This window comes from Prinia subflava, chromosome 10 (genome assembly GCF_021018805.1).
Source record: "Prinia subflava isolate CZ2003 ecotype Zambia chromosome 10, Cam_Psub_1.2, whole genome shotgun sequence".
NCBI classification, from domain to species: domain Eukaryota; kingdom Metazoa; phylum Chordata; class Aves; order Passeriformes; family Cisticolidae; genus Prinia; species Prinia subflava.
The window spans coordinates 8,863,584-8,874,403 of NC_086256.1; the positions used below are offsets into that span (position 1 = coordinate 8,863,584).

At 60.1% G+C, this 10,820-nt stretch overlaps 1 protein-coding gene across 1 annotated transcript; it reads left to right on the plus strand.

Moving 5' to 3' along the window:
- Window positions 1–3,460: 3,460 nt before the first annotated feature.
- On the plus strand, window positions 3,461–10,380 carry LOC134555526 (phosphatidylinositol 3-kinase regulatory subunit beta-like). The gene is made up of 2 exons (XM_063407163.1): window positions 3,461–5,076; window positions 9,041–10,380. Exons 1-2 carry the CDS (start codon window positions 4,761–4,763, stop codon window positions 9,289–9,291), a joined length of 567 nt encoding a protein of 188 aa, XP_063263233.1. The 5' UTR covers window positions 3,461–4,760; the 3' UTR covers window positions 9,292–10,380.
- The last annotated feature ends 440 nt before the right edge of the window (window positions 10,381–10,820 follow it).

Consider the following 10,820-nt stretch of genomic DNA (forward strand, 5'->3'; position numbering starts at 1 on the left):
CACTGCAGTGTGCCAGCGATGAACACGACTTTGGGGTTGCAGAAGGAAGTTACTGAATGTTGCAAATTTGTGCTGAATTCATCACTTCCCACCTCCTGATGCGGAGAAATAAATATCTACATCAGCCAAAAGTTTTCTGAGGTCTTGAAATATTTCAGTTCACAGCTTTGAAAGGACTCAGAGCATTTTGGCTGGAGAGCTGGGGAAATCCGATTCCCACACCTTGGGAGGGACCAGGCAGTGAGACCACACCGATTTCCCTGTGGCTGCAGCTCCCGCTTCCGGGGGAATCCTCCCCATTTCTGTGGCTATGTGCAAAACCACGACCTGAGCCCCCAAAGCAGGAGGTGCCCCATCTGCTGCTGCCACCTCTGCCCTGTGGGGCCCGGGCTGTAAATCCAGGGGTGATAAGGGGGCTGGCACTGTGTCCCAGCAGAGCACCGCCCTGTGTGTGTCCCTCAGGGGGAGGGCCCGTCCCTGTGCCTCACGCCGCCGATGTTAATCACGGTGCTGTCCCAGCCGTGTGCTGATACCGCCACCAACGAGGGGCTCGATGACAACGTCCCGCCCTTAGGCCAGGCTGAGCTTCCTCGCCCCAGAGCCAGCCCCGAGCCTGCCCTGCCTCTGCCTGCCCGCCTCTCCAGATCGCATTCCCTCGTTCCCCACGCGTGTCCAGGCCGGCAAATCCCTCTTGCATTGATGCCCAAGGGCCACGCCGCGGCGGCACTGCCGTGGAGCCCGGGCGGGCTCGGGAGGCGAAGGGCTCCGCTGCGGGGTCACCCCGGGACAGCGCCGCGCCCGAGCGCCGCCACTCCGCGGCTGCTGCGGGCGGGAGCAGGCGGAGCATCCCCCGCTGCCCGGGCCGGGGCCGGGCTGGAGCTCTCTCCGCAGCTCGGGAGAGGACCCGGCCCGGCTCTGTGCCTGTGCTCGCTGCCCAGGGAGGTGGCACTGAGGGGCGCTGGGTCCCCGGTGCCACGCTGGGGTGCCCTGCCAGCACCCCCTGCAGCAGCGCCTGGCAGCTGCCGCGCTGTGAAGCTGCAGCCCTGCAGAGAGGCACAGGAAGGAGCCCCAGCAGCACCTCCAGTCTTCCCTTATGTTCCTCGGGGGTTCTCCAGCCCCTCCCTGCCCAGGCCCAGGCAGCCCCAGCCCCGCAGGCAGTTCGGTGGTGGTGGCAGAGCTCGGCTGTGGGAGCGAGTGGCGAGAGGTTGCCCATGGATGCCACGCTGGGTTGTTTGAAGAGGTATTTGGCTCTCCCTAAATCAAAATCCGGAGGAGCCAGAGCTCAATCCTGGGCACTCTGAAAGAAAACCAAGAGACAGGGAGTTTTCCTGCTCCTAAAAAGAAAGCAATGCAAGGGCCATTCCTAATCGAGGAAACAGTGGTGGTACCAAAAAAGCCAACTCTGAAATATCAAATTAAATCAAAAAACCTTTTCTCTATGTTTTTTCTGTCTGGGGAGGGCTCAGCCCAGTTCTGCAGCCTCACTTTCTCCAGCCGGGCATGTTAACAGCTCTATTTATGCTCTATTTATTCACAGCCGTGTGGCCAATTTCCCTGGCCGTGAGCATGGCAGCCCCCAAAAGCAAAGAGGGGAGAATTAGGACCCCTGTTGCTCTGGAAAGGCCAGGACAGGCAGCCAAGCTGGATGCTGAGCATTCCCTGGAGATGCTCCCAACAAGGGTTATCCCCCCAGCCAGGGGAGAGAGGAGCTGCAGAAGAACATGGGGACCCCAGTGAGGAGACAACACTGTCCTAACCACAGAGCCATCCTGGGCTGCCCAGACATGGAGCAAAGGGCAGCCTGGAGGGAGCTGTGGGGCACAGGGAACAGGGACAGCTCCTCCTGCTCTCTCCACAGAACAGTCAAGGCCAGGCAAGCCACAGCAAAGCTCTCATTGCCATGAGTGCTGCTCATTAATCCAGCGAGGGTGGATTAATCAAGGCCTGACAAGCAGCTCCTCTGGCTCATCAATAGCAGTAAAGGCCTGAAGCACCTCTTGCAGCCTTCACAGGGTGCTCTCTGAGGGCCCTCTGCCCACCTTGGGGGATGTGCCAGACTCTGGAGTGGTGTGGGGGATTGAATTAACCAGGTAGGAGTGACACAGGCTGAGGGGCAGCCCAGGACGCAGAGTTTTGGGAATGATCCTGGTGCAGTGCAGCTGGAATGGGGTGTAAGGGGTGCTCTGGGGGCTCGTGGGGCAGGAGCCAGCCAGGGAGAGCTGGGGTAATGCTCAGCCCCATCCAACCACTGCAGGGTTGGGGCAGTGGAACTTGGCTCCAGCAGGAAATGGTGCCTTTGTGTTTGGGGACCTCAAGGGTGCATCAGGAGGGAAAGAACTGCGCTGGAAAGGAGGGACCCCACTCAGCATCCTGGGAAGGGGAGATGATGGGTGTCACACCAGGGTGTTCCCCTGACCCTGAGCCGCAGGACTGCGCTGATTCCTGGCCTGTGTATGGGATTGATCCTGGGATAGGACGGGTGGTAACACGGATGGTGATGTACCCACCACTCCCCAGCTCTGAGCCTGTCCCAGGGGGGAAACACCTCCTGGCCTTTCTCCAGAGCACTGCTCAGCCTGGCTGACCTCACAGTGGGACACACTGGGGAGGCCAGGCAGGGCTTTAGACACTCAGAAAAGCCTCTTCACCCCTGATGAGGCACTGGGAACATGACTGGGGAAACGGGACTGTGGGGAGGGCAGCATCTGGCTGTTCACAGCCAAATCTGACTCTGTCCCACCAGAAGCAACAGCAGCATGGTGCCAGCAGAAATGGGATGAGGGAGAGAAAAAAATCCCTTTTAAACCCCAAGGACCAGCAGCTGGGCTGGATCCAGGTGGGGAATGGGGCAATGGGGGCTGTGTGCTGCCCAGGGAAGTGCAGCTGGGGAGGAACCCCCCAGGATGCTGCTGCCCTGCACCATCAGACCATGCACTACAGGGAAAGGAGGAGGGTTTGCTGAAATTATGGATGAGAAGAGTCACACATCTCCTGCATTGCTCTGCTGGCCTTTCCTCAGTTTTCCCAGAACTTGGAATTCCTCCTTGGACTTCATGCCACCCCTGCACTGCTGCCTGCAGTGGCTTGGATTCAGCCAGCGTGCATTTTCCAGAGCCTGTGTTTTAGGTACCATCTATTTTTAGGATGTCCAACCTGCAGCAAAGACAAGGAGCCACAATCATTTCGGAGAAGTCAGCATAAGAAGCAAGGATTTAGGGAAAAAAAACTCCAACCAAAACAACAACCAAAGCAAGCCTTTGAGCCTTTGAGCCATCACATCCACCTCTCTGTGCCTCACAGACAGACAGATACTGGGATAGCTTGTCCAAGCTCAGGAGGAGAGTGAGAGTGAGGAACCAGAGCATCCCTGAGCTGGGATTCTCCATGACGTCTCCTGCCTGTCCTGTGCCTGTTTTTAGCCTGGTTTAGGGATGGAATTCTATGTGGGTGCACAGGGAGGGCTGGCTGGCATAAGGGGGGTGTCCATGGGGTGCTGGTCCTCTCCTGTCCTTTAGCACCCCGAGGGATGGATGGAGACCCACAGAGGAGAGTTCTCCATCCTACAGAGGATGCAATTTGGGAGCAGAGATGCTGCATCTGGGAATGAAGTCATCCACCTACTCCTACAATTCTCCCTCCTCCTGCTCGGTAGCCGGGTGCCCCCCGCCCCCCGACGCGCTGCGGCGGGGGGGCCGCCCGGCTACCGAGCAGGAGGAGGAGGAGGAGGAGGAGGGACGCTGACATCACCGCCGGAGCGCGGCTCGGCGGGGCCGGGAGCCGGCTCCGCTCCCGTTCTCCGCTCCCGCCGGTGGAGCCACCGCGCCCGGTAAGGCTGGAGGGGCGGCGGGAGGGCTCTGGGAGGCGGGTGGATGGATGGACAGACAGACGGCTGCTGCTCAGCCTCCCTCCATCCCTCTTCCACGGGGTCCTGCTGGAAGCTGGGGGACAGTGGGTCGGCAGCAGCTCACAGTCTTTCCCCCTAGGGATGATGTCACTCTTGGAGGAATATATAAAAATGCACCAAAAAATTAAAAAAAAAATTAAAAAAGGAAAAAAAAATCCCCAAACCCACATGAAAAACCTACATCTTCATTTGCCAGCTCCGTGCAGCAATGCCAGGCTGGAGCTGCCGGAGGGGAGCTGCGTGCGGCAGGAGGTTTCTCAGCACATATGTCTATTTTAAAAACCCGTGGCGTGATCTCTTGCCCTACTTTCCAGACTCTTGCCGGTACTTTCCTTGCGTGCAGTGGCCGAGCCGTGCTGGCGGGAGCTCCCCGGGAAGCGGGAGCCGAGCGAGCCGCTGGGCTCTCCCTGGCGCCGGAGCCGGGATGGGGGACGGGCACGAGGTTGAGGTCAAGGCAGAGGTTCGGTCACTAACGCTCTGCCTTTCTCTCCGGCAGGGGAGGGATGTCCCCAGCACGGTGCGGATGAGGCCAGGCTAAGGAGGACCCACGGTTGTCCCCTCCACCCCCATTAGCCTCATCTCTCTCCCCTCCGTTTGCCCCGGTGAAGAAACAGCTCCTCACCCACACCTGAACCAGCGAGCCCCAGGCGCTGGTGCGGCTGCACAGCGATTTTGGGGCTGCGGGGGTCAGGAGCCGCTCTCCATCTCGCAGGTTTTCCGACGCTGAGGCTCCCACCGAGCGAGTGCAGGACAGGGAGCGCTCCGCAGCCCTCGCTGCCCAAGCCCAGCCCCGGCTGCCCCGTGCGGCCACCCCGGGCCCCATGCGCGGCGGGCCGGGGGCCGTGTGAGCCGCGCCATGGCCTCGTCGGACGGGCTGCAGTACCGGGCGCTCTACGAGTACCAGAAGGACCGGGAGGAGGACCTGGCGCTGTGCCCCGGGGATGTGCTGACGGTCAGCAGGGCCGGGCTGCTCAGCAGCCCCAACTACAAGGACGGGGACGAGCGCAACCCCCAGGGCTGGCTGCACGGCGTCAACGAGCGCACCAAGGAGCGCGGAGACTTCCCCGGCACCTACGTGGAGTACCTGGGCCCCGCCCGCATCGCCGCCAGCGCCGCCAAGGCCAGGCCACGGCCCCTGCCCCTGCCTCCTGCCGGGACCCCCACGGCCTGGGGTGAGTGTAAGGGGAGCAGCGAGGCGGGAGCCCAAGGGCGGGCGTCCCCTGCAAGATGGCGAGGGTGGCGTGCAGCCGGGGTGGATGCTCGCAGCTGAGCTGGCTTGGTGGGAAACCACAATCTTGGTGGGATCCAGCCCCAGAAAAAGAAGTTGTCCTGGGAATTATCTGCCCTGGTGTTATGGAGGCAGCCTCAGGAGGGGCAGGGGATGCCCAGAGTGTCGCTACGCCCTGGGCAAACATGCTGCAGGGATTGCTCCTCACCAACATCCCATGCTGGCTGCTGTGCTGGCATGGGGCGTCCGAGGGGATCCACATCCATGAGAGCACAGAAGATGCGAGGCCCCTTTGGCCCCTCATAGAGGAGCAGAAAGCCCCATGATGGTCCCCAGGGACCTTTTTTAAGTGCTCCTGTCCCCACCACTGCGGCACCTGATTCAGCCTGCTCTCAGTGCGCGGGCGAGTGCTGGCCCTCGGCCAGCTCCCGGCTTCACTGTCACTTTGTGCAGGCTGGGACAGGGGACAGCCTTGGCAAGTGGTGTGGTCAGTCCCTGAGGGGCTCCTCTGTCCCTGGGGGCTGCAGCAGAGCACTGGGAGGGACATTTGGCAGGACCCTTCCTGCCACAGGGGCCTCCAGCCATTTCTCTGCCTGGATCTGTGGAGCTTGTGCAGCCAGCCCTGCCCTCACCACTCACCGTGGCCAAGGGTGTTGGGCCGGGAGGGATTGCAGAGCAGTTGTACAAGGTACACAAGCTAAAAAAAAATAAAATCAAACTAAGAATCTCCCCCTTCCAGCCACATTCCAGTGACCCCAGACAAAGCCCTGGTGCTCTCCTCTCTGGGGTGTATGGAGCAGAGATGGCTGTGCTGGCCCAGGGCTGGGAGAGTGGCATTGCCTCCATCTGTGGCAGGAAAAGCTGCCCAGCTGCTGGCCTGGCACCTCAGATATCCTCCTTGCCCAGTTTGAGACCAGTGTGGTAACCAAAGGGGCAGCCCCTGTGCTGGCTGGGCACTGGATGTGCCTTGGTCTGGGTTTAGAGGGGCACTCACGGGTGAGGAGTCCATTTCCCTTCGGAATATGGACCAGGACCCCTTGTCACCGGGATTTGAGGTGGGGACCACCTGGCTCCTGGGCTGAGCACGGCACCATCCGTGTCCATGTGTGCCATACAGCTCCTGACGTGCAGCCCCACAACCACATGGGAAGGCTACTGGGCCCCCCCACACCTCCCCTCACCAAAATGCAGGAGCTCCTCCCCGACCAGTGCGCCAAGGCAGCTGCAGTCCCAGCAGCACTGGTGAGGCTCCGTGAGCAGCTACGTGCTGGATTTGCAGCAGGGTGGAGGCCACTTTTTGGGGTGTTTATCCTGCCACATGAGGGGTGTGAGTCCCCTGCCCAGTCCAGCTCAGTGGTGAGCCCTCGGACTGTTCCACAGGCTGAGCCCTGGAAAACTCCGTGCTGTGTGGAGATTTTGGGTCAGACAGGAGCAGACCCCAGGGCTGTCCAGCCCTGCTCACCAGGAAAGGTGAAGCCATCTTCTCGTTTCTGCCTTTGCTGCCCCTCACACCGGGGGTGCCACAGGCTCCTCTCTGAGGGAGGTGTGCCCAGGGACCCCTGCCCACAGGTGCTGGGGATGTGGAGATTCCCTACAAACCAAGGAATGCCCACAGCAGGAAGCACGTCCTGGCTGGAGAGCCTGGCTCACATGCAAGGTCTCCGTGTAGGCACCCCAGCCCTGCATGCACTCAGGTGAAAGGATAACAAAATTTTGAAAAATGTAAAATCCATAGTTTTTAATAAGGAAAAAAGCCCTAAACCAGGTTTTGGGGTAGGCTGGGGAGGGCACTGCTATTTGCAGGACGTGCTCTGGCCATGGCCAGGTGTCCAGGGGGACACTGGGTGCTGCTCTGCCAGTGCTGTGCCATGGGGTGCCCCTCCATGGGGCGCCTTTCCTGGGGGGATGCCAGGGTGTGCAGGCACCTCAGCAGGGGACGTTTTGTCCCACAGCCACGTCCTTCTGCGGCACAGGAGCAGTGTGTGCCATTTTGTGTCAGTTCAAACCCAAACCTCCCAGCTCACAGGGCTCCCTTTAGAGGAAAAATCTCCAACATCCTCTTGGAAGAGAAGGCACTTTTGGTTTGGGGGTTGGTTGGTTTGTTTGTTTTGGTTTGGTTTGTTTTTTAATTCTTCCCATACTGATTCTGTTTCCAGATGGAGGTTTGAGGGATGCTTTTCTGGAAAAAAAAGCCCTAATTTATATTTCTGTGACAGCAGTGTACCCTCCACCCCAGAGTGCCCTCACTTCCCACAGAGCCCTGGTGCCACACAGGGACCCTGAGCTGGCTTAAGCCATGGAGGAAGCCCTGAATGACAGACACTGCATGTCCCAGCCATACCTTCGAGCCAGGGCTGGCTCTGCAGGGAGGAATGGTCCTTTTTTTAATTAAATTACGTCCCCAAAATGGCTCTGCAGCAGATCTGAGTCCCAGGACACTTCCAAGACCTTGCTGGCTGTTTTCTCCCTGACTTGGTGTCCCTGACTTTCCACCACTGCCATGAGGCATCACCTCCACTCCCCCCAGGGCTGGAGTCGAGTGGGCCATCAGGCTGCTGGGGTACAGCCTGGCCCAGCTTGGGGCCATTCCTGCCATTCCCAGCAAGGAGAAAGTTATCTTTTTTGCAGTCACCACCTTCCCCCAAGCCATTGATTTGGAGGAAAAGCCCAGTTTCCCTACTCACAAAAGCACTCATGCAGTGGGGACATTTTTGCATGAGCTTCCAACGATGTGCTTTGCTTTTAACCCTGAAATCTTCCCTGTTCCCACCCAAGGCACCAACACACCCTGGGTGGCAGGGGGGACCCCCTTGCTGTGCTTGGGGGTGGTGGCCATGCCTGGGGACTGCATCAGGGGGCACGAGGGGCAGGTTTGCAGCATTGTCTGTTCTCCAGGGAGCACCAGGGCATCACCACGGTGAGGATCACAGCCTGGATCGACCTGTTGCAGCCAGGTTGTGTTTTTTGCAAAAGACTGAAGGCAGAGTGGTCCTGCCCAAAGTCCCCCTTATGTTTTTTTTTTAGCCTTTCCACATGCTGTCTGTGCTGCTGCAGTCACACATGGCCCTGGTGTGCTGCAGCCAGTGGCAGCCCCTGGCAGCCCCCTGTCCCCTGCCTTTCTGCGGGTCTCAAGGCCACCAGAGAGCAGGGAGAAATCCCAGCACTGCCGTGCCAAGGTCTCCACTGGGTTTAACCCACACAGGAAGGGTTTATCAGCTGGGGTGATAAAGAGGGATGGCTGGACACAACATGCCCTGTGGTAAGGATGGCTGCTCTCCTGCCCGCCAAGGGGTTTGCTCCTCTCTGGATTGAGGTGTCCTTGATCTAAAACCCAGGAGTCAGCAGCACAAGGGGATTTGTGGTGTGGGAAGCCCGACCCCTGTTTGGCTGAAGGGCTCTTCAGGGGCTGAGGGAGGTCTGCACCAGCCAAGGGGAGACTCCCTGAGTCCTCCCAGGGCCTGTGCCCAACCCTGCAGTGCACACCAGAGAACTGCAGATGAGAGCTGCAGAGGTGTGTCTGTGGTGGGCACGGATCTGGGTCCCCAGCTCCCGCCTGGTGTCTGTGGGTGATGAGAGTGGCAGTCTCAGTGCCCTGGGAAGAGAGGTGGGGAAAGGGTTTTGACTTGGAGGATCTCCGTGCCCAGGATGGGATGCTCCCCACAGGCAGGGCACAAGCCTGAGCAGGTCTTTGCATCTCAGCAAGCAGCTGAGCCCCCATCGGTGACTCTTATTGCAAAAAGAAGATAAAATAAAGGGAGAAGTGCTCCAAAATTAGACATGCATGAGCCAAAATGTTGTTTGTGGCCGTGCCAAAGCAGCAGCTTGATCCTGTCCTGGGGCAGCTGAGAAAAGTGGAATTCCTACAGGCAGGAATTTCCAAACCTCTTCTCCCCTTCTTTTCACCACAGGACTCCCCGGGCAGGCAGAGCTCACCGAGCACCCCGCCCTCCCCGAGCAGGCGCTGCAGACCGTGGCCAGGCTCATCGAGGCGCTGGAAAAGCAAGGTACGGAGAAGCACAGCCCCCAGCCGCAGAGCACAGCCAGGGGCACGCACAGCCCCCCGCCCTGCTCGGCTCAGAGCGCCCCGAGAGCGTCGCCAGAGCCAAACCTCTCCCCACGCTCCCCGGGCGCTCAGCCCCTGCCTGTCCTCCCCCTCTGAAGGAGGAGATGGGCTCAGCACTAACCCCCCTCTCCCCTCTGTGTCCCAGGGCTCGACAGCGAGGTGCTCTACAGGTCCGGCCCCGGCGTGCTGGGGGATGCTGAGCTGAAGCAGGCGCTCCTGGCCGGTGAGTCCCGCAGCTCCTGGTGCTCCCAGGAGGGACGGGGGCCGCGGAGGTGATGCTGTCCCGGCAGGGAGGGGTTACGGCACCGACACCCTCACAGCCCTGATCCCAGCTCTGCGAGGCCCTGCCTGCATGCGGAGCCCCCTCTTGTCCCCGTGTGATGCAGATAAAGTGATGCAGGTGCAGGGCAGGGGCGCTTCACTAGGATTTTTTTTTTTTTTTTGGAGGGGGGGGAGGTGATGGGCGGAAAAACACTTGGGTTTTTAATCTCTAGGGTTTGTATCTGAGAAGCAGGGCAGGGAGAAAGCCTCTTGCCGACAGGGAAAAAGAAAGAGGAAAGGGAAAGCTTATTTACAAGAATGGGAAGCTGTTTGCAAGACTTAGGGGCAAGAGCGGGTGGGGGGGAAAGGGAAAACCATCTCCCCATACCTGCCTCTAAATCCTAAATCCACGGCTGGGATAGGACGGCACACGGCGAGGGGGACGCGATGGATCCAGTGAGCCGCTCAAATCTGGGTTTTTTGGGGGTGTGTGGGGCGCATGGAGCACCCCCATCGTCGGGCCGCGGTGCCCAGAGGGCGGCACTGTGACACCAGGCACGGGCGGCCCCGCACAGCCCCGGGCCGGCCCCGCAGCCTCCGCAGCCCGGCGCTGCCGGCCGGGGGGCGGCGGGAGCCGGGCGGTGTTGCTGGGGAGAAGGGCTGTGATGAAATCGCTATATTAAGCACCATGACCTCATCGCTTCCCGCGCACCGGGAGCCGAGTCCCGCCGGGCGGGGAGGGAGGGATGCAGGAGAGGAGAGCTGGAGCTGCCGGGGATGCTCCTTCCCCTCTGCCCCAAGAGGGCTGCGCTCCCCGCGGAGGTGATGGGGGGTGGGGGCACCCCCCCACCCCGCCCTTCTCCCCAAGCTGTGGGCTGAGGAAGTTCGGAGCAGTGAGTGATGCTCTTCACAGCCTTGTATCCCTGGCTGAGCTCTGGAGGAGGTGAAGGCATCCCAGAGCAATCCCTTGGACTGCCCTGGGCACTGGTGCCTAGGCTGGGCAGGGGCAGCAATACCAGCATGAGGAGAATGTGTTCTTTTCCAAGCATGCAGGAGTTTCAGGTCCTCCATTCTTCCCATGCAGCTGGGGCAGCATCCCAGGCAGGCCCAGGGTTCCCCACAGAGCTGCACCACAGCAGTTACTGCCAAAATCCTCAGCCTTAGGAGATTCTGCCAGCCCAGGGGCAATCCCTACTGGCTTGGCCAGAGCTCTGGGCACTTGGTGGGTCTGTCCAGGTCTGTCCTTCTCCCACAGCAGGGCCCAGCACTGTCCGGAGAAATTCCATTGTGGTTTTCAAAACATTCAGAAGTCCTTAAAAATCACCAGCAGCCCCAGGAGACTTGATACTCCCAAGCCCAATCTC